Source organism: Chiloscyllium punctatum, chromosome 1, assembly GCF_047496795.1.
Source record: "Chiloscyllium punctatum isolate Juve2018m chromosome 1, sChiPun1.3, whole genome shotgun sequence".
Taxonomy (NCBI): Eukaryota; Metazoa; Chordata; class Chondrichthyes; order Orectolobiformes; family Hemiscylliidae; genus Chiloscyllium; species Chiloscyllium punctatum.
This window is the reverse complement of record NC_092739.1, coordinates 40,828,463-40,847,505: the sequence shown is the minus strand read 5'-3', so window position 1 is coordinate 40,847,505 and position 19,043 is coordinate 40,828,463. Positions and strand designations below refer to the sequence as shown.

At 40.7% G+C, this 19,043-nt stretch overlaps 1 protein-coding gene across 4 annotated transcripts in view; it reads right to left on the bottom strand.

The window, feature by feature from the left end:
• The window catches only part of arhgap24 (Rho GTPase activating protein 24), a 466,730-nt gene that overhangs the window by 287,032 nt on the left and 160,655 nt on the right, over positions 1-19,043 (bottom strand). The window contains exon 1 of one of the 4 annotated variants that reach the window (XM_072595379.1): positions 12,294-12,341. The exons of the other annotated variants lie outside the window; for them this stretch is intronic. Within the exon in view, the coding sequence (XP_072451480.1) occupies positions 12,294-12,326 (33 nt within the window). The 5' untranslated portion in view covers positions 12,327-12,341. Of the gene's footprint in view, positions 1-12,293; positions 12,342-19,043 lie in introns of those variants that run through there. 4 annotated transcript variants of the gene reach the window in all.

The following is a 19,043-nucleotide window of genomic DNA, read 5'->3' as shown; positions in this document are numbered from 1 at the left end:
TGTAATTTATTTTTAAAAAGGTTAATGACTTTCTGGCAGCGAATTTGAAGTAATAAATTTAATGTTGAATTCTGCTGAGGCTCACAAGCTGCTCTCATGCTTTATGGCTTATATGAACCTCTCGATTGAATTAGTCCCTTTGTAACTCAATGCCAGCTATCTGTGACCTTATATTTACATTAACACAATGTTACTGTATCAGCAATAATCAGAAACATATGACCCATCTCCCACCACAAGCAGCATGTCATGAATACCTGATATATGTCCCTTTCATAGCCGAAGAAGTAGATCATTGTGACAAGTTCTACTCAGAGGCTGCTGTAACTATTTTCTTGTAATAACAAAGTCTCTCACACACATAGCTTATCTTTTTGGGAGAATGCTCATTTTGTATCAATTTGAAGGCAGTTGAGGAACAAGTTTAGCCAATTATCGCCCCATCAGTCTACTCGCAAACATCAGTAAAGTAATGGTAGGTGTCATCAACAATGCTATCAAGTACAAATACTGAAGCAGTTCATGTCTAAATGCAGAAAGACCTGGACAATATCCAGTTATGGGCTGATAATTGACAAGTAACAATTGCATACTCAGTGCCAACCTCTAACAAGAGAGAAAGAAACCGTCACCTCTTGATGTTCGCTGGTGGTACCCACCACTATCAATATCCTGAGGGGTACCATCCATCAGAATCTGAACTGGAGTAGCCATATAAATAGCACAGCAGGTCAGGCAGCAACTAAGGAGCAAGAGAATTGATGTTTTGGGCGAGAGCCCTTCAACAGGAATGGGGTCCTTCATCAAGAGTCTTTTCCTGATGAAGGACTTATGCCTGGAACGTCGATTCTCCTGCTCCTTGGATGCTGCTTGACCTGCTGTGCTTTTCCAGCACCCCATTCTCGACTCTGATCTCCTGGACCAGCAGTCCTCACTTTCTCCATTTAAATAGTGCAGCTGGAAAAGATCAGAGGCTAGGAATCCTGCAGTGAATGAATCATCTCCTAAATACCCCCGCCCACCCCTACAAAGCCTCTCCATTAGTTACAGGGCACAAGTTGAGGGGTCTGATAGAATAGTCCCCGCTGGCCTGGATGGGTGCAGCTCCAACAACACTCAAGAAACTTGACACCATCTAGGATAAAGCAGCCGGCTTGATTGGCACTACATCCACAAGCATGCACTCCCACCACCACTGAGGTTCAGAGGCAGCAGTGCGTGCTATCTACAAGATGCACTGCAGAAATTTACCATAGTTCTTCACACAGCACCTTCCAAACCCACAACCATTCCCGTCTCAAAGGACAAGGGCAGCAGATCCTTGGGAAAACAACACCTGCTATCTCCCCAGTAGCCTGACTTGGAATTAGATCACCATTCCTTCAGTGTAACTGAACCACCTCTTCCTAGGACTTTTGAGCCCTCACTGCCTGAGGTTTACTGAAAGCAGGACTTAAAGCTGCATTACCTCTCCTTCTGCTTTTTCACTCCAAACTGCAACAAAATTTCACCAGCATTTGGAATTTTGGCCTTTATTTCTCGGTCAGGTGGAGTTTAAAAACAAGAAAGTCTTATTATAACTGTATAGGATGTTGATGAGGCTGTTCCTGGAGTACTGTGCACAGTTACAATCCCATATTTAACATTGACTATCTTGGCATTCGCCACTGTTCAAAAGAAGATTCACTCACTAATTAGCCTGATTCTTCTAGTCTAATTAAAGCTGGACAGGTTAGGCCTTTATTCAATAGAGTTTCAGAAAATGAAAGGTGACCTTATTGAAACATGTAAGATTCTGAGAGGGTTTGACAGGGTAAATGTTGAAAACATTTCCACTAATAGGGAAATCTCAAATTCGGCAATATAGTTACAGAAGAGAGAATCATTCGTTTAAACTGAAGATGTGAAGGAAGGTCTTTTCCCAGTGTATACTGAAAGTCTGCAACATAAGTACTAGGTGCAGGAGGAGGCCATTCAGCCCCTTGAGCCTACTCTGTTATTCAATACAATTATGGCTCATGTCATCTCAGCCTCAACTCACTTTCTTGCCTGCTCTCCAATAACTCTTTGAACCATTTAACAGATTTTTTAATTATTAACTGCTCCTTAAATTTACACAATGGCCCAGCATCCACTGCATTCTGGGGCAGTCAATTCCACAAAGTCATGACCCTTTGACAGAAGTAATTTTTCTTCATCTGTTTTAAAATCTGCTACCTCTTATCCTAAAACTATGACCTCTCTCATTCTAGATTTCCCCACAAGGAACCACCTTTCAATGTTTACTTTCTACGTCTCATTCTTTTAAACTCTAGCAAGTATCGACCTGAATTGCTCGATCTTACTTCATAAGACAAAGCCTTCCATTCAGAAATAAATCTAGTGTAACTCCTTTGCACTGTTCAATAAAAATACATCCCTCCTCAAATCAGCAGACCAAACTTACACGCAGTATTCCAGATGTAGTCTCACTAATGCTTTATACAGTTGGAGCAACACTTCGCTACTTTTATATTCCAATCCTTGAAGCAATAAATGTCAAAATTCCATTAGCCTTCTTTATTACCTGCTGTACCTGCATGCTAGTTTTTCACAACTCATGTACAAAGATACCCAGATCATTCTGCACTGAAGCATTCTGTAGTTTCTCTCCATGTAGATCATAAGTTACCTTTCTAATCCTCTGACCAAAATGGATAACCACATTTATAAACTTCATCTGCCAAATTTTGGTAATTCACCTCACCCAACCATATCCATTTGTAAATTTCTTAAAACTTACTTTTTCATTTATTTTAAGGGGATTTGCAAGTTTAGCTATGGTACTTTCTATCCCCACATCCAAGTCATAAATAAAGATTACATATAAGAGGATCATAGAATCCCTACATTGTGGAAGCAGGCCATTCAACCTATTGAGTCCACATCAACTCTCTATAGGGCCTCTCACCCAGATCCACCCCATCCTTGTAACCCTGTGTTTCCCATGGCTAACTCACCTGTACATCCCTGGACACTATGGGCAATTTAGCATGGACAATCCATCTAATCTCCACATCTTTGGACTATCGGAGGAAATCAGAGCACCCCAAGGAAATCCATGCCGGCATGGGGAGAATGTGCAAACTCAACGCAGACAGTTACCATAGGCTGGAATCGAGCTCGGGTCCCTGACACTCTGAGACAGCAGTGCTAACCACTGAGCCACCGTGCTGGATAGTTGGGGCTCAAGGACTGAACTCTGCGGCACCTCAATACTTACATCATACCATCCAGAAAAAGGCCCATTTATCCTAATTCTCTGCTTTCTGCTGGTTAGTCAATTCTTTATCCAAGCTAATAAATTACCCCTAACCCACAGAGTTGTCTTGGCTAAATCACTGAAAATATTTAAACTGAAGGTTGATAGATTTTTGAAATATCAAAGAATTGACAACTATGTTGAGCAGGTATGAATAAAGAATTAAAGCCTGGAGTAGATGAGGCTTTGATTGTGTTGGATGGTGAGGCAGGTTTGAGGGACTCTTCTCCCAGTCCTGCTCTGACTTCTTATGCAAATGTTGATGAAATGAAACCAGGAAATCTTCTTGAGTGCCAACCATCTCCATAATGACATAGCCTGCTCGGAGGTATGCTTAAGCTGACTTTTAGGTTAAATAGTCCTGATCAATGATGTCTTCTTTGAGCTGGTTAAGTAAATGGATTTTTTACAGATTTTCAGAGTTCACTGAATGCTTTTATCAAAGCTTTAACTCAAAAACCAAACTCTCTCCAGACTGGCATTATCACAGGAAGTGTCGACACCATATTTCCAACACAGCAAATCTATTGCTTCTGGACTTTCCTCTTAATCTGTTAATATCTTAAAGTGTATTAGACTTACATGTGCTTTAATTGCATCCGTCTCATTTTCTATGGTTAAGCTGAAACTACATGCAATGTAGTAAATTACATATTCACAACACTTAGCACTTTTACCTGTTCAAATAGTGCTAATAACACCGATCTCCTCTTTTTGCATGACCTCTTTTCACATTCTTCATTTTCAGGTACTTGCACTCCAGTCATGTTGTCACCTCGTGTTATTCATTATATGAACCACATGGAGCTAACTGATAATCCAGACGTGGCTGATTAATTTAGTTATGGAAATACAAAAAAAGGAATTCAGTTCTTGGGCATGTTATCTTCTTGCTCACATTTGTATGATATCTGCAACATTGAACCATAGTTTCGCAACTGACTTTGTACAAATTCTGTAGCATCAATGCTTTGTGGAGGCTTTGGCATGTATTTTAAGAAACAATAGATAGATGGATGTATGTTCAAAATAAAATGTATGAAAACAATATGCATAGCATTATACAGTTACAAATCATTACATTGAATATACAATAGCACAGTAACAGGCTATTTGTGTTTATTCATCATCCAAGTCATCCAGTTCCATTCTATCCACCTCATATCAACCATTCCACATATCTTTATATTTTCTTTTCTCTCAAGTGCTTTTCTGATTTCCACATGAAAACCTAAATTAGATGATATTCAGCTTCCACATTCTAATTCATTTCTGAGTAAATGCATGTCTTCTCATGTCCTTATTGGAACCATTACAATAACATTAGCATATATTTACACAGTGTCTATAATTTAGCAAATACCTCAAGGTGTTTCTCAGGTGATTTATCAGATATTATTTGACATTGACAAGCTACAGAAGGAAATATTGGGTGAAATGAGCAAAAGCTTGTCCAAGGAGGTAGGTTTTAAAGAGTGTCTTAAAGGAGGAGAGAAAGATAGGTGGAAGTGCAGAAGAGGTGGTGGGTTCATATTTCAGAGCTTAAAATCTTGGCAGTAGACTGCTATTTCTAAAAATAGAAAATGAATGAATTCCCATCAGAAATTCTTGGAGTATACCTTGTCAACCCCTTCTCTTTTTACCAAATGACTATGTTCTATCCATCCCTGTAATACAGCCTGCCTTTCTTTTTAAAATAAATCTTTTATGGCACGTTATTAAATGTTACTGAAAATTCATGTACATAATATGACTTTTTGTTAACATAACCACTGATACAGAAATCAATTCAGTAAAGCATGACCTTCCTTTTCCAAAAAAAAACTGATTATTCCTGATTAGCTGATACCTAATCCAAGTGTTTGAAAATGTATTCCTCATTTCGGACTCCAGAGAGTTGGTTTTATGATTGAGTAAAAACTCAATTAGCACAAGCACATATCAAGAAACTGTAAGCACACTCTCCATGATTCGCCTTGCAGTGAAATTAGAGGACTGAAGATCATAAGAGATTTATCTGAGATTGCTCAGATTAAGAAATATCTTGCATTTATGAAACATCTTACACAGCCAAACACAAACTGGCCAAAGCATTTCATAATCCACAAAGCACTTTTTAAAACTGTAATTGTTATCGTAATGCAGGAAATGTCAGAGTAGAATTGTCAGAAGATTTTCCCTCAAAGAGCAGCTAAAATAGAAGATTGGCAGCTAAGCTACTTTAGTATCAGAGCAGAAGGTAACAAGGTCAAGTAGCACAGCTCTTTAGCAGACAGACTGCTTGCTTACAGTGAGATTTCTTTTCAGTTGCAGGTCTTAAATGTCAGAGCCAAGACTTTCCAGGATCACATTCATTGCAAAGAGAATGTTATAGGGGTATCCACTGTGGTCAATGTTTCACATCGTTCTAACTGAAGTATTTTGCCCGATGCTCAATTGTGTCCTACAAAGAATTTTTTTTATGTTTGATATCCAAATGTATCACTGTACTTTAAAAAGTCTAAAGTCAGGAATTCTTTTGCTTGATTTGGGGTGCAAACCTCTGCCTAAGTCCAGAAAGCAATATTGCACACTATCATGAACCATGGATCCCCAAGTGAATGTCACGGCATCGCTGAGTTTTAGTGAGCTTCATACAGTGCTAATGAGCTTCGTCATTTTAAAGGAATTGGTTTGCAGAATTATGGGGAGGTGATTTGGAGATGCTGGTGTTGGACTGGGTGTTCAAAGTTAAAAGTCACACAACACCAGTTCATAGTCCAACAGGTTTATTTGGAAGCACCAGCTTTCGGAGCACTGCTCCTTCACCAGGTGTTTGTGGAGTATAAGATCGTAGGGCACAGAATTAATAGCATAAGTTTACAGTGTGATGCAACTGAAATTACATTTGGAAAAGACCTGGATTGTCTGTAAAGTCTCTCATCTTTTAGAATGGGCATGTTGGTTTCAGTTCTTTCATAAATAAACATTTTTTTTTAAAGTTACATTCTCAAGTATGTCATAGAGTGATAGAGATGTACAGCATGGAAACAGACCCTTCGGTCCAACCCATCCATGCCGACCAGATCTCCCAACCCAATCTAGTCCCACCTGCCAGCACCTGGCCCATATCCCTCCACACCCTTCCTATGCATATACCCATCCAAATGCCTCTTAAATGTTGCAATCATTCTAGCCTCCACCACTTCCTCTGGCAGCTCATTCCATACACGAAACACCCTCTGCGTGAAAAAGTTGCCCCTTAGGTCTCTTTAATATCTTTCCCCTCTCACCCCAAACCTATGCCCTCTAGTTCTGGATTCCCTGACCCCAGGGAAAATACTTTGTCTATTTATCCTATCCATGCCCCTCATAATTTTGTAAACCTCTAGAAGCTCACCCCTCAGCCTCCAACGCTCCAGGGAAAACAGCCGCAGCCTGTTCAGCCTCTCCCTGTAGCTCAAATCCTCCAACCCTGGCAACAGCCTTGTAAATCTTTTCTGAATCTTTTCAAGTTTCACAACATCTTTCCAATAGGAAGGAGACCAGAATTGCATGCAATATTCCAACAGTGGCCAAACCAATGTTCTGTACAGCCGCAACATGACCTCCCAACTCCTGTACTCAATACTCTGACCAATAAAGGAAAGCATACAAAACGCCTTCTTCACTATCCTATCTACCTGCAACTCCACTTTCAAGGAGCTATGAACTTGCACTCCAAGGTCTCTTTGTTCAGCAACACTCCCCAGGACCTTTCCATTAAGTGTATAAGTCCTGCTAAGATTTGCTTTCCCAATATGCAGCACCTTGCATTTATCTGAATTAAACTCCATCTGCCACTTCTCAGCCCATTGGCCCATCTGGTCCAGATCCTGTTGTAATCTGAGGTAACCTTCTTCACTGTCCTCTACACCTCCAGTTTTGGTGTCATCTGCAAACTTACTAACTGTACCTCTTATGCTCACATCCAAATCATTTAGGTAAATGACAAAAAGTAGAGGAACCAGCACAGGTCCTTGTGGCACTCCACTGGTCACAGGCTTCTAGTCTGAAAAACAACCCTCCACCATCACCCTCTGTCTTCTACCTTTGAGCCAGTTCTGTACCCAAATGGCTACTTCCTCCTGTATTCCATAAGATCTAACTTTGCTAATCAGTCTCCCATGCGGAACCTTGTCGAACGCCTTACTGAAGTCCATATAGATCACATCTACTCCTCTGCCCCCATCAATCCTCTTTGTTACCTCTTCAGAAAACTCAATCAAGTTTGTGAGACATGATTTCCCATGCACAAAGCCATGTTGACAATCCCTAATCAGTCCTTGCCTTTCCAAATACACGTACATCCTGTCCCTCAGGATTCCCTCCAACAACTTACCCCCCACTGAGGTCAGGTTTACCGGTCTATAGTTCCCTGGCTTGTCTTTACCACCCTTCTTAAAGAGTGGCACCACATTTACCAACCTCCAGTCTTCCGGTACCTCGCCTGTGACTATTGATGATACAAATATCTCAGCAAGAGGCCCAGCAATCACTTCCCTAGTTTCCCACAGAGTCCTTGGGTACACCTGAGGTCCTGGGGATTTATCCACCTTTACCCATTTCAAGACATCCAGCACTCCCTCCTCTGTAATCTGGACATTTTGCAAGACGTTACCATCTATTTCTCTACAGTCTATATCTTCCATGTCCTTTTCCACAGTAAATACTGATGCAAAATACTCATTTAGTATCTCCCCTATTTTCTGCGGCTCCACACAAAGGCCGCCTTGCTGATCTTTGAGGGGCCCTATTCTCTCCCTAGTTACTCTTTTGTCCTTAATGTATTTGTAAAAACCCTTTGGATTCTCCTTAATTCTATTTGCCAAAGCTATCTCATGTCCCCTTTTTGCACTCCTGATTTCCCTCTTAAGTATACTCCTACTTCCTTTATATTCTTCTAATGATTCACTCGATCTATCCTGTCTATACCTGACATATGCTTCCTTGTTTTTCTTAACCAAACCTTCAATTTCTTTAGTCATCCAGCATTCCCGATACCTACCAGCCTTCCCTTTCACCCTGATAGGAACATACTTTCTCTGGATTCTCGTTATCTCATTTCTGAAGGCTTCCCATTTTCCAACCGTCCCTTTACCTGCGAAAGCTTTTGCCTAATACCGTCAAAATTGGCCTTTCTCTAATTTAGAACTTAAACTTTTAGATCTGGTCTATCCTTTTTCAGCACTATTTTAAAACGAATAGAATTATGGTCGCTGGCCCCAAAGTGCTCCCCCACTGACACCTCAGTCACATGCCCTGCCTGATTTCCCAAGAGTAGGTCACGTTTTGCACCTTCTCTAGTAGGTACACCCACATACTGAATCAGAAAATTGTCTTGTACACACTTAACAAATTCCTCTCCGTCTAAACTCTTCACAAATGGCAGTCCCAGTCTATGTTTGCAAAGTTAAAATCTCCTACCATAACTACCCTATTATTCTTACAGATAGCGGAGAGCTCCTTACAAGTTTGTTTCTCAATTTCCCTCTGACTATTGGGGGATCTAGAATACAATCCCAATAAGGTGATCAACCCTTTTTTATTTCTCAGTTCCACCCAAATAATTGGATGTATTTCCGGGAATATCCTCCCTCAGCACAGCTGTAATGCTATCCCTTATCAAAAATGCCATTCCCCCTCCTCTCTTGCCTCCCTTTCTATCCTTCCTGTAGCATTTGTATCCTGGAACATTAAGCTGCCAGTCCTGCCCATCCCTGAGCCATGTTTCTGTAATTGCTATGATATCCCAGTCCCATGTCCCTAACCATGCCCTGAGTTCATCTGCCTTCCCTGTTAGGCCCCTTGCATTGAAATAAATGCAGTTTAATTTATTAGTCCTACCTTGTCCCTGCCTGCCCTGACTGTTTGACTCACTTCTGTTCTCAACTGTCCCAGTCTCAGATTGATCTCTTTCCTCACTATCTCCCTGGGTCCCACCCCCGACCCCGACCCCGACCCCGACCCCACCTTACTAGTTTAAATCCTCCTGAGCAGTTCTAGCAAATCTCCCTGCCAGTATATTAGTCCCCTTCCAATTCAGGTGCAATCTGTCCTTCTTGTATAGGTCACTTCTCCCCCAAAAGAGATTCCAATGATCCAATAATATGAATCCTTCTCTCATACACCAGCTCCTTAACCATGCATTCATCTGCTCTATCCTCCTATTCCTGCCCTCACTAGCTCGTAGCACTGGGAGTAATCCAGATATTACTACCCTTGAGGACCTCCTTTTTAAATTTCTGCCTAACTCTCTGTCATCTCCCTTCAGAATATCAACCTTTTCCCTTCCAATGTTGTTGGTTCCAATGTGGACAATGACCTGCTGCTGGCCCCTCTCCCCTGTGAGAATATTCTGCACCTTCTCTGAGACATCCTTGATCCTGGCACCAGGGAAACAACACACCATTCTGCGTTTTCTCTGCTGGCCACAGAAACATCTATCTGTGCCTTGGACAGAGAATCCCCTAACACAGTTGATCTCTTGGAACCCAACGTACCCCTTGTTGCATTAGAGCCAGTCTCAATACCAGAAACTTGGCTGTTCTTGCTATGTTCCCCTGAGAATCCATCACCCCTACATTTTCCAAAGCATACCTTTTTGAAATGGGCATATCTACAAAAGACTCCTGCCCGAGGTGCCTACTTCTCTTACCCTTCCTGGAGTTAACCCATCTATATGACTGTATCTGAGACTTTTCCCCCTTCCTATAACTGCCATCCATCACATACTGTTGCTGTTGCAAATTCCTCATTGCTTCTAACTGTCTCTCTAACCGATCCATTTGATCTGATAAGATTCGCTTCCAACAGCATTTATGACAGATGTAATCCGCAGTAACCCTTAAACTCTCTTTAAACTCCCACATCTGACAAGAAGTACATATCACTGCTAAGGCCATTTTTGCTCCTTCACAGTCTACAGGCTCAGAAAATAACACTATCTTATTCCTCTACAAAACACTGCCCCAGGTTAAATTAATAGTTATGGCTTATATTTATTTTAATCAAAAGTCTTATCTCCAGTAATTTCCAGAAGCCAAATATTTACGCCATATTCTTTCCAGTCTGCAACACATTATCAAGAAGATTGAGCATCTCGTCTTCACCTCCACTTCTCGTCTTTAAACAACCACCAAATCTCAAACAGATCATTGTTCGCAGCAAACTGCCTGGCTTTCAGGACAACATCGTACAACACTGTCATAGTAAATGCTTCAAGATGTGTCAGAGTATCGACATGAATACCATCGTTACACGTGGGGACACCTCCCACTATGTACGTGACAGGTACTCATGTGACTCCACACTGCAACACACACACACACACATATATACACTCTCTTACAGACACTCATATACTCCCCCACACAAAACACATGTAGACACGTAAGTTTTGTGGGGTGAATTTGTACTTGCAGAATTACATTTTATTTTGCTCAAAAACTGCATGAATCCATGTGAGATTCCGTAAATTCCTTTTTTAGATTAGAATCAGTCTGACCATTGGGGCACAGACAGCCTAACACTTCACATCTTCAATACATTATCTGGGCCGACATGGTACCTATTCATAAAGTTCATAACTTGAGAATGTAACTTTTTAAAAAAATGTTCTGGGATTTACATACGAATGAACTGAAATCAACATGCCCATTCTAAAAGATGAGAGATGTAACAAACAATCCAGGTCTTCTTCAATTTATAATTTGTTACATCACACTGTGAACGTTTGCTATAAATTCTGTGCTTTATGATCTTATACTCCACAACTGCCTGATGAAGGAGCAGTGCTCCGAAAGCTAGTACTTCCAAATGAATCTGTTGGACTATAACCTGGTGTTGTGTAATTTTTAACTTTGTGGAGATGAACAGGCGTACTAATGCAAATAATGCAAAACTACCTGGCTAGAATCATTTACTGGGAAATTGATATGCAGACACAAAGATGCATCATGGAATACAAGTAGGTAAATTCAACTTTATAATACATGGGCTAGGTAATCTGTTTAAAGGGAGAAAATAAAATTCTTATTTGTTGTGATGCACATTTTTCTCCAGCAAATCACCTTGACACACAGGGGTGACATCTGTAATTCAACTTCGTAATCATGTAGTATTCAGTAAAATTGAATGAAATGAGCAGGAATTTGCTTATTTTAGAGGGCTTGTCACATTTTGAGGATAACCCAAAGCACTTGTCAGTCATTGAAGTATTTTTGAAGTGCAGTTACTGTGGGCTAAAGAGGCTAATAAACAATGAGGAGTTAACTGATCAGAATGCTTGGTTTGAAATGAAGTTGGTCATGGATTAAATGGTTGCTAGGTGACTGAGAGAACTGTCCTACTCGTCCTCAAATACCAACAACTTGAAAAGGCTGATGGCGTCTCAGTTTAACAGCTTATCAAAGAAAATGGCACCACCTTGGAACTGCAATGTACGCTAGGCTAAGGAATGAGCTTAAGGGGCTGGAATGAAGTATAGCCTGTCCTGGAATGGAGGAGTAGATAGAGAACAGACTGGGACAAACAATCGTCATCTGGTGGGATAAAACAGCCACAACTACATTCAATTTCTACTGTCAGGCGATCTTCTAAGTTCAAGGCATGAGTGCTGCCACTGAGATAATACTAATTAAATATTGGCCATTGATAACTATTGTTATGGACCAGATCAGAGCACCTCGAAATATTTTAAGAAGGTGGCCTAGACCCTAACTTTTTATTATTTTAAAGGTAGATGTGAAGTGCATGTTCCAAATGGGATGCGATTGGTCAAACTACACAATGCTAAGCAAAACACAATTTATTTAAATGCCCTAGTAAAATTACAAACAAAAGAAAGAGGAATTTAGAATAAGTTACCATTGGAAAACTTAACCAAATAGCAAGTACAGTTTGTTTTACTAATTAACTGTTCCCATAAATACACCCATTGGCAAAAAAGACAAATTCAGACACAGATTCTTACATGCAGTTCTTCCAGTCCTGGAGGAAACAACATCAAGAGAGATTTCAGAGAAAGTAGCAGCTAGGAATCGTTCACTGAAGCTTCCAACTCTCCTCGGACCTCCAACAGCTTCTGGCTGCTAAAGCTAACAATATCTAGAAAGCCTGGTCTCTGACAACTGGCCACTCCCACTCAAGGTGCTTCCATTATTCCCATTTTTTTAATAAGAAACTTAACAACCTCCTACATTGTTTACTTAGGCCACCTCCAGTTTGTCACCTCTGCCTTTACAACCTCTCTTCAAAGAAAACCCCACACTATAGGTTGGAAACTACTTAAAACTGATTAGTGACTGATAAAATAGTGTAAAAAAATCTGGCATTTGGTCCATTATTAATACTATTGGAATGTTTAATCTCTTTCTTTCGATTCAATAAATCAAAAGATTTATGAGTCTCATGGGCAACCAATGGGTTTGGGGGGGGAGTAAGGAGGGTCAGAGAAAACGCATCAAACATTTTTCTTCACTTATTTTATAATTCCATTATTTACAGGATTTTCATGAAAAAGCAGTTTAAGGAAGAATGCTCAAATACTGAGCCATCAATTGCTTAAGCTGCTTCTGCTCCAACACCTTATCTGCTTCGGAAACTTTGCCCATAAATGTAAATGAGGTTTTACAATCCTTCAAATGAAGTAACATTGGCAAAAAATTTACACAATTACAAGGCCAAGTTCTTTTTAGAAAAATGAAACAATTTGAATTCAATTAACCCAGAAATCATGTCATGTTTTGTATTTGCAGTGGAGAGCTCCTTGCCTACTCTCATGGTTCCACCTATCAGGACTGGTGCTGATTTCAATACAAATCAATTAAGACACAACATGGAAATTGGGCTGTTCAATCAGAGAAGGGAGACATCCAGATGGTAGGCATAAAGATGCTGTAAGATGCAACTGCAGTTTAAAATCATTAACAATGAGTTGAAGCAGTAATTTACAATAGGGGCATATTTAACTGAACGTAATTAATGCCAAAATTCTGTGGCAAGATCTGAAATCCATTATGAAATGTGTAAATAATTATTCTTGGAATTCAATAGGCGGCTTAGACAAATGCTATTCTAGACTGGAATAGTACGATTAAATACCTGAATCAGCTTTTGTAATATGTCTAGGCTAACCTAATGTATGTATCATTGTTCTTATATAGCTTCTTTCATCTTGAATCACTACAAGAGAAATTATATTTAGCAATCTTAGGACATTTTTTACATCTGCATTTTGAGGCTTCACAGATTCTACATGTCTTATTGACGATATTTAAATATTGATGTTATATATGGTACTGTGAGGAAGCAACAAACATACATAAGCACCTAATATTTATGAGGAGGTGAGAGCGCATGGCAGTGAAAAACCGGCAAATTAGTTGAGGAAGACCTGCCAATATTAACTTATTGCAATCTGTTTCTTTAGCTTCAGATGCAAGGTAGGCAGGCTGGTCATGTACCAGGATAGAAAACCAATGGCTACAGCTGCAACTAGGGACACTTGAGGCCAATTGACAACAATTGGGAGGGGGAGGAAGTAAGAGGTCAACGTTTGGAGAGGGGCACGGATGGTGGAACAGAAAAGGCCACCACAGGGAGTTGGAGAGTGAAACATTGACCATAAGACTGTAGGAAATAGGAACAGGAGTAGGCCTTTTGAGCCTGCTCCACTACTCAATAGGATCATGGCTGATCCAACACATCTCTGTCTAGTTTCCTGGCCTTTTTCTCTCAGCCTACATTCCCAGTGATCAAGAATCTATCTCAGCCTTAGACATGCACAGGGACTCAGCCCCTCTGTGGCAAGGAGTTCTGAGAGAATATGCACGATTAGATTAGATTAGATTCGATTCCCTACAGTGTGGAAACAGACCCTTCGACCCAACAAGTCCACACTGACCCTCCGAAGAGTAACCCACCCAGACCCATTTCCCTCTGTCTAATGTACCTAACACTATGGGCAATTTAGCATGGCCAATCCACCTAATCTGCACATCTTTGGACCGTGGGAGGAAACCGGAGCACTCAGAGGAAACCCACGCAGACACAGGGAGAATGTGCAAACTGCACACAGATAGTCGCCCGAGGCTGGAATCGAACCTGGGTCCCTGGCGCTGTGAAGCAGCAGTGCTAACCACTGAGCCATCGTGCCACCCTGGAGACTAAGGAGTTAGTTGTGATTACTGAGAGGGTGTCTAAGTCAGGGTAGACATGTCTGTGGTTATAATGGGGTGGGGATGGTCTGTTAATGTGGTTTGTGGCTATGGGATGGAATCTTGCATTTGGAATACATGTTCAAAGACAACCATGGGAGTGAGCATACCTTCCCCTTGTGGGGGGGGCTGTGCATTTTGTGGATTTCAGGAGTGAATTTGCCCGTGACCCCCACATATTCCAAAAGCTGATTAATTGACATGTTTAAATTAAGAAGCAACAGTGCAATTTTTGCTTAACTTAAGTTCAGTTACCAGCATAGTATTCTAGTCTCAAGAAAGCAGATGGTAATAGAGATGGGGGTGTGCACTCAGTGAGATAAGGAATTTTTACAGCACTCTTTGTGGGTGAGGAGGACTCCACCCATGTGATCACAGACCATTCCTATCACAGGATGAAATCTATATCTCTCGTTTAAGATGAGGAGTTCATATATGGGGAAAAATGTATTGGATACTATTGTCATCAATGCATTGTCACTTGTTAATTCTAAACCCAGGATCAAGATCTGAGATGTAGTAGAGACGGTTATAACTACCTAGTTAAAATGTCCTAGCTTTATGCATATGCAATTGAAAAGCACCAGCTGCAACCTTTATGATAGAATCCCTACAGCATGGAAGCAAGCCAATCAGCCCATTGAATCTACATCATCCCTCTGAAGGGCATCCCACCCAGACCCACCCCCATCCCTATAATCCTGCGTTCCCCATGGCTAAGCCACATAGCCTGCACATCCCTAGACCCTATGGGCAATTTATCATGGCTAATTTACCTGACCTGCATACCTTTGGACTGTGGGAGGAAACCGGAGCACCCAGAAGAAACCCACACAGACGCGGAGAGAATGTGCAAACTCCATACAGTCAGTTGCCTGAGGATGGAATTAAACCCGGGTCTCTCGTGCTATGAGGCAGCAGTGCTAACCACTGAGCCACCGTGCTGCCCCACAAGTTTGGTCACGGTGAGGGCTTTTTTTAAAATACAGATCTGTGTGCCAGTTATTTTTGTAAAAGAAAATTGCTAACTTATATATGTTGTCTTGTGTCAATTTTAAAGCTGTGGTGCTTCAGAAATTAATATTTCCCTTGTGTTTTGTTGCTTTAGATCATTTGGGGGTTGCTGATTGAGGATATTGATAAATTCTTTTAATTTTCCTTGTGTGAGAGCCCAAATAGCCCCTGTGCCAGTATAAATATGGAAGCTTTTCTTATTTGATGATGACATCACCTAATAAATGGATGAATGAAAATGTAAAGGAAACCTCTAAAATCCAAAGAAAGCAGCCTCAGAAACTCAAATGGTAAAGTTTCAAGATGAGCCTAAAAAAGCTGACCTGATCAAGTCTTTCACAGAACCCTATCAGGCCAATTGGTCCATTAAATCCACACTAATCTTTCCAAACAGCATCACATCCAGACCGACCGTGCCAACCCTATCGCTGTAAGCCTGAATTTTATCTGGTCACTATGGGCAATTTAGCCTGGCCAACCTACCTAACCTGCACATCCTTGCACTATGGGACAAAACTGGAGCACCTGGAGGGAACTCATGTAGACACAGGAAGAATAAATAAACTCCACACAGACAATCGCCTGAGAGTTGATTTGAACCCGGGTCCCTGGTGCGGCAATAGTGCTACCTACTGAGCCACTGTACCATCCTCAGTTCAATTTTTAACTGTGACACACTTGCTCACCATGAGACATGCCACAATGAAAATGCCAAAGGGAATCTATGTGATGAGTTGGAATGTGTTTTCAGTGTTCATTCCATTTTTTTCACTCTCCTCATCCTCTACTTGCAATCTTGAATGCTTAATATAAAGACCTTGAAACCAATGGAAAGAAATCAAAATAGAAAGACTACTGCACCTAACAACAATGATTTGCATTTATATAGCAATATCAGCAGAGATAAATGAGCTAATAAACAGCACAAGAGCACTATCAGACATTGGGTCACATATGGAAATAGTTAGACATGGGAGTAACAGCCCAATCAAAGAAGTGGGTTTTAAGCAGAGTCTTATACTATCTTTCTGTTCCTAAAAAACACTCCATACTGTCCCACTAATGTCAGTCTGAAATCAGCTTCTAAATTTGTCACCCATCCAAGGGAAAAAAAGGGATAGTGAAGGTATTGCATTTAAAGTAATCATATTGAATCTGTTATCCAGCCATGTACTTGACGGTTAATGAAAGCACTCAAAACATATCCATAGTCAGAAACTGCCCTCTGACATTTCTATTTGGTTAATGTGGTGGGAAACTTGTTGAAATATTTCTGGACAGTAGCTTCCAGTTGAATAAATCCCAATACCAATGACCAAATGACAACCAGGATGCAGAAAGGATTAATGCACAAGAGATTTATGATGATACAGTTCTACACCAAAGCAACAGCTTCCACAGGGCAAAGAGCACGGACTTTTCAAACTAATAGAGATGAAACTCCGTTACCAAAGGCAACAGGTCTGTTCCTAAGGCAGTGAATTTGCTCAGTAAATCATCTCCTCGGCCATCAGAACCTTGTTGGACAAAGGGCAGTAACTCCTGGTTTTGAAGTTTGTGGAGGCTCATGACAATCTCCTGTTGAAGCCCTAAGACAATTCCTGGCAGTTTATTTTTGAGAAATGGAACTGATAAGTGAAAGGTGCATTTCTGTCTTTGTGCAGCAGCAACACTTGGCTGTGTCAAAATAAATTACTGAAACTCAATATTCAAATTTTGGGTCATGAGTTTCGTGAACTGAAAACTTCAACGTAAAAGGAATGATCTGTTCCCAGCATAGTCTGTCCTTAATAGTAGAAAATTTAAAAAACTGTCAAGTTTCTCAAAACCAACAATGATTTAAAAAAAGGACTTATTCAAAGTTTAATTCAGAGTTGAGTTGAAGCTTGAGGGGCAATCTCCTGAGTCTTTGTCCTCCTTGCAGTTTTTTCAATCTGGAGTCCATATTCAATATTTTGGTCTGCTCTCCTCATAACTTTCCCTGAAACATTTGTACATGAATTCTTAATCTATGTTCCTGGTGGTGGTGCTGGTAGATAGAGATATTGGGCATTGGGAATTGGGATTGCAGATTAAGTCTACTGATTATCAAATTGTTTGTCTCTGATCAATAATTACTTGCAGGCATCCTGTGATATTGCAAACTAAGGAATTAATGTACCAATCATTATTGACTCTTCTAGATAGTGCTCGGTATTTAAGTCTTAAATGCGCTCATTAAACAATATATAGACTGACAGAGATCTCTTTCGAAAGCAAGTGTTTGACAATATAATGCAGTTCACATAAGCCCATTGGTTAGGTTGTAATATTGCGTGCAATTCTTGTCTCCTTCCTATTGGAAAGATGTTGTGAAACTTGAAAGGGTTCAGAAAAGGTTTACAAGGATGTTGCCAGGGTTGGAGGATTTGAGCTATAGGGAGAGGCTGAACAGGCTGGGGCTGTTTTCCCTGGAGCGTCGGAGGCTGAGGGGTGACCTTATAGAGGTTTACAAAATTATGAGGGGCATGGATAGGGTAAATAGGCAAAGACTTTTTCCAGGGGTCGGTGAGTCCAGAACTAGAGGGCATAGGTTTGGGGTGAGAGGGGAAAGATATAAAAGAGACCTAAGGGGCAACGTTTTCACGCAGAGGGTGGTACATGTATGGAATGAGCTGCCAGAGAAAGTGGTGAAGGCTGGTACAGTTGCAACATTTAAGAGGCATTTGGATGGGTATATAAATAGGAAGGGTTTGAAGGGATATGGGCTGAGTGCTGGTAGGTGGGACTAGATTGGGTTGGGATACCTGGTTGGCATGGATTTGTTGGATCAAAGGGTTTGTTTCCATGCTATACATCTCTATGACTCTATTAATTGGGCACATAGTACCTAAGCATTAAAAACCTGCCATCAAGGCAACTGAGCTAACCAAACTCTACTCAAAGTAAGTATGACATTTAAGAAGTACAAGTCTTACTCCACGTGCTTGTGCTTTAAGGTAGGTCAGGTTTTAATTGTGTGTTTACAGCACCCATGTATAATAACGATGTCAAACCCAAAATGCTTTGTATTGATACAAAACTATTAAGAATGCAGATTCAGTACGAGAGTTAGGATTGTAATTATAATGCCAGGTTTTTTTTTGACATCATCCTGATCCTCCATCATTACCTCCTCCCACCACACCGCGCCCCCAGCCTGCTTGGCAATTCTTACCCTCGTTATAACTAGGCGACATACTAACCTTTTTCAAAGGTGTACTAATAAGAGGGTTGATTTCTATTTTTTTCTCCTTTAACAGTCACCCATGAAGGAACCATTGACACAAGTGAGCAGAGCAGAATCCTCACTAGTTCCACCTTGCCACTGCACTAACTGCTGTAACAAAATGAGATTGCCGGGCATCAAAAATCTACAGAAATTAGAAATTGTGATGATTATTAATCAGGACATCATGAATTGGTCACTTTTTTAAATGTAGTGTTTGCTATGATAATATGTAGAATATTGC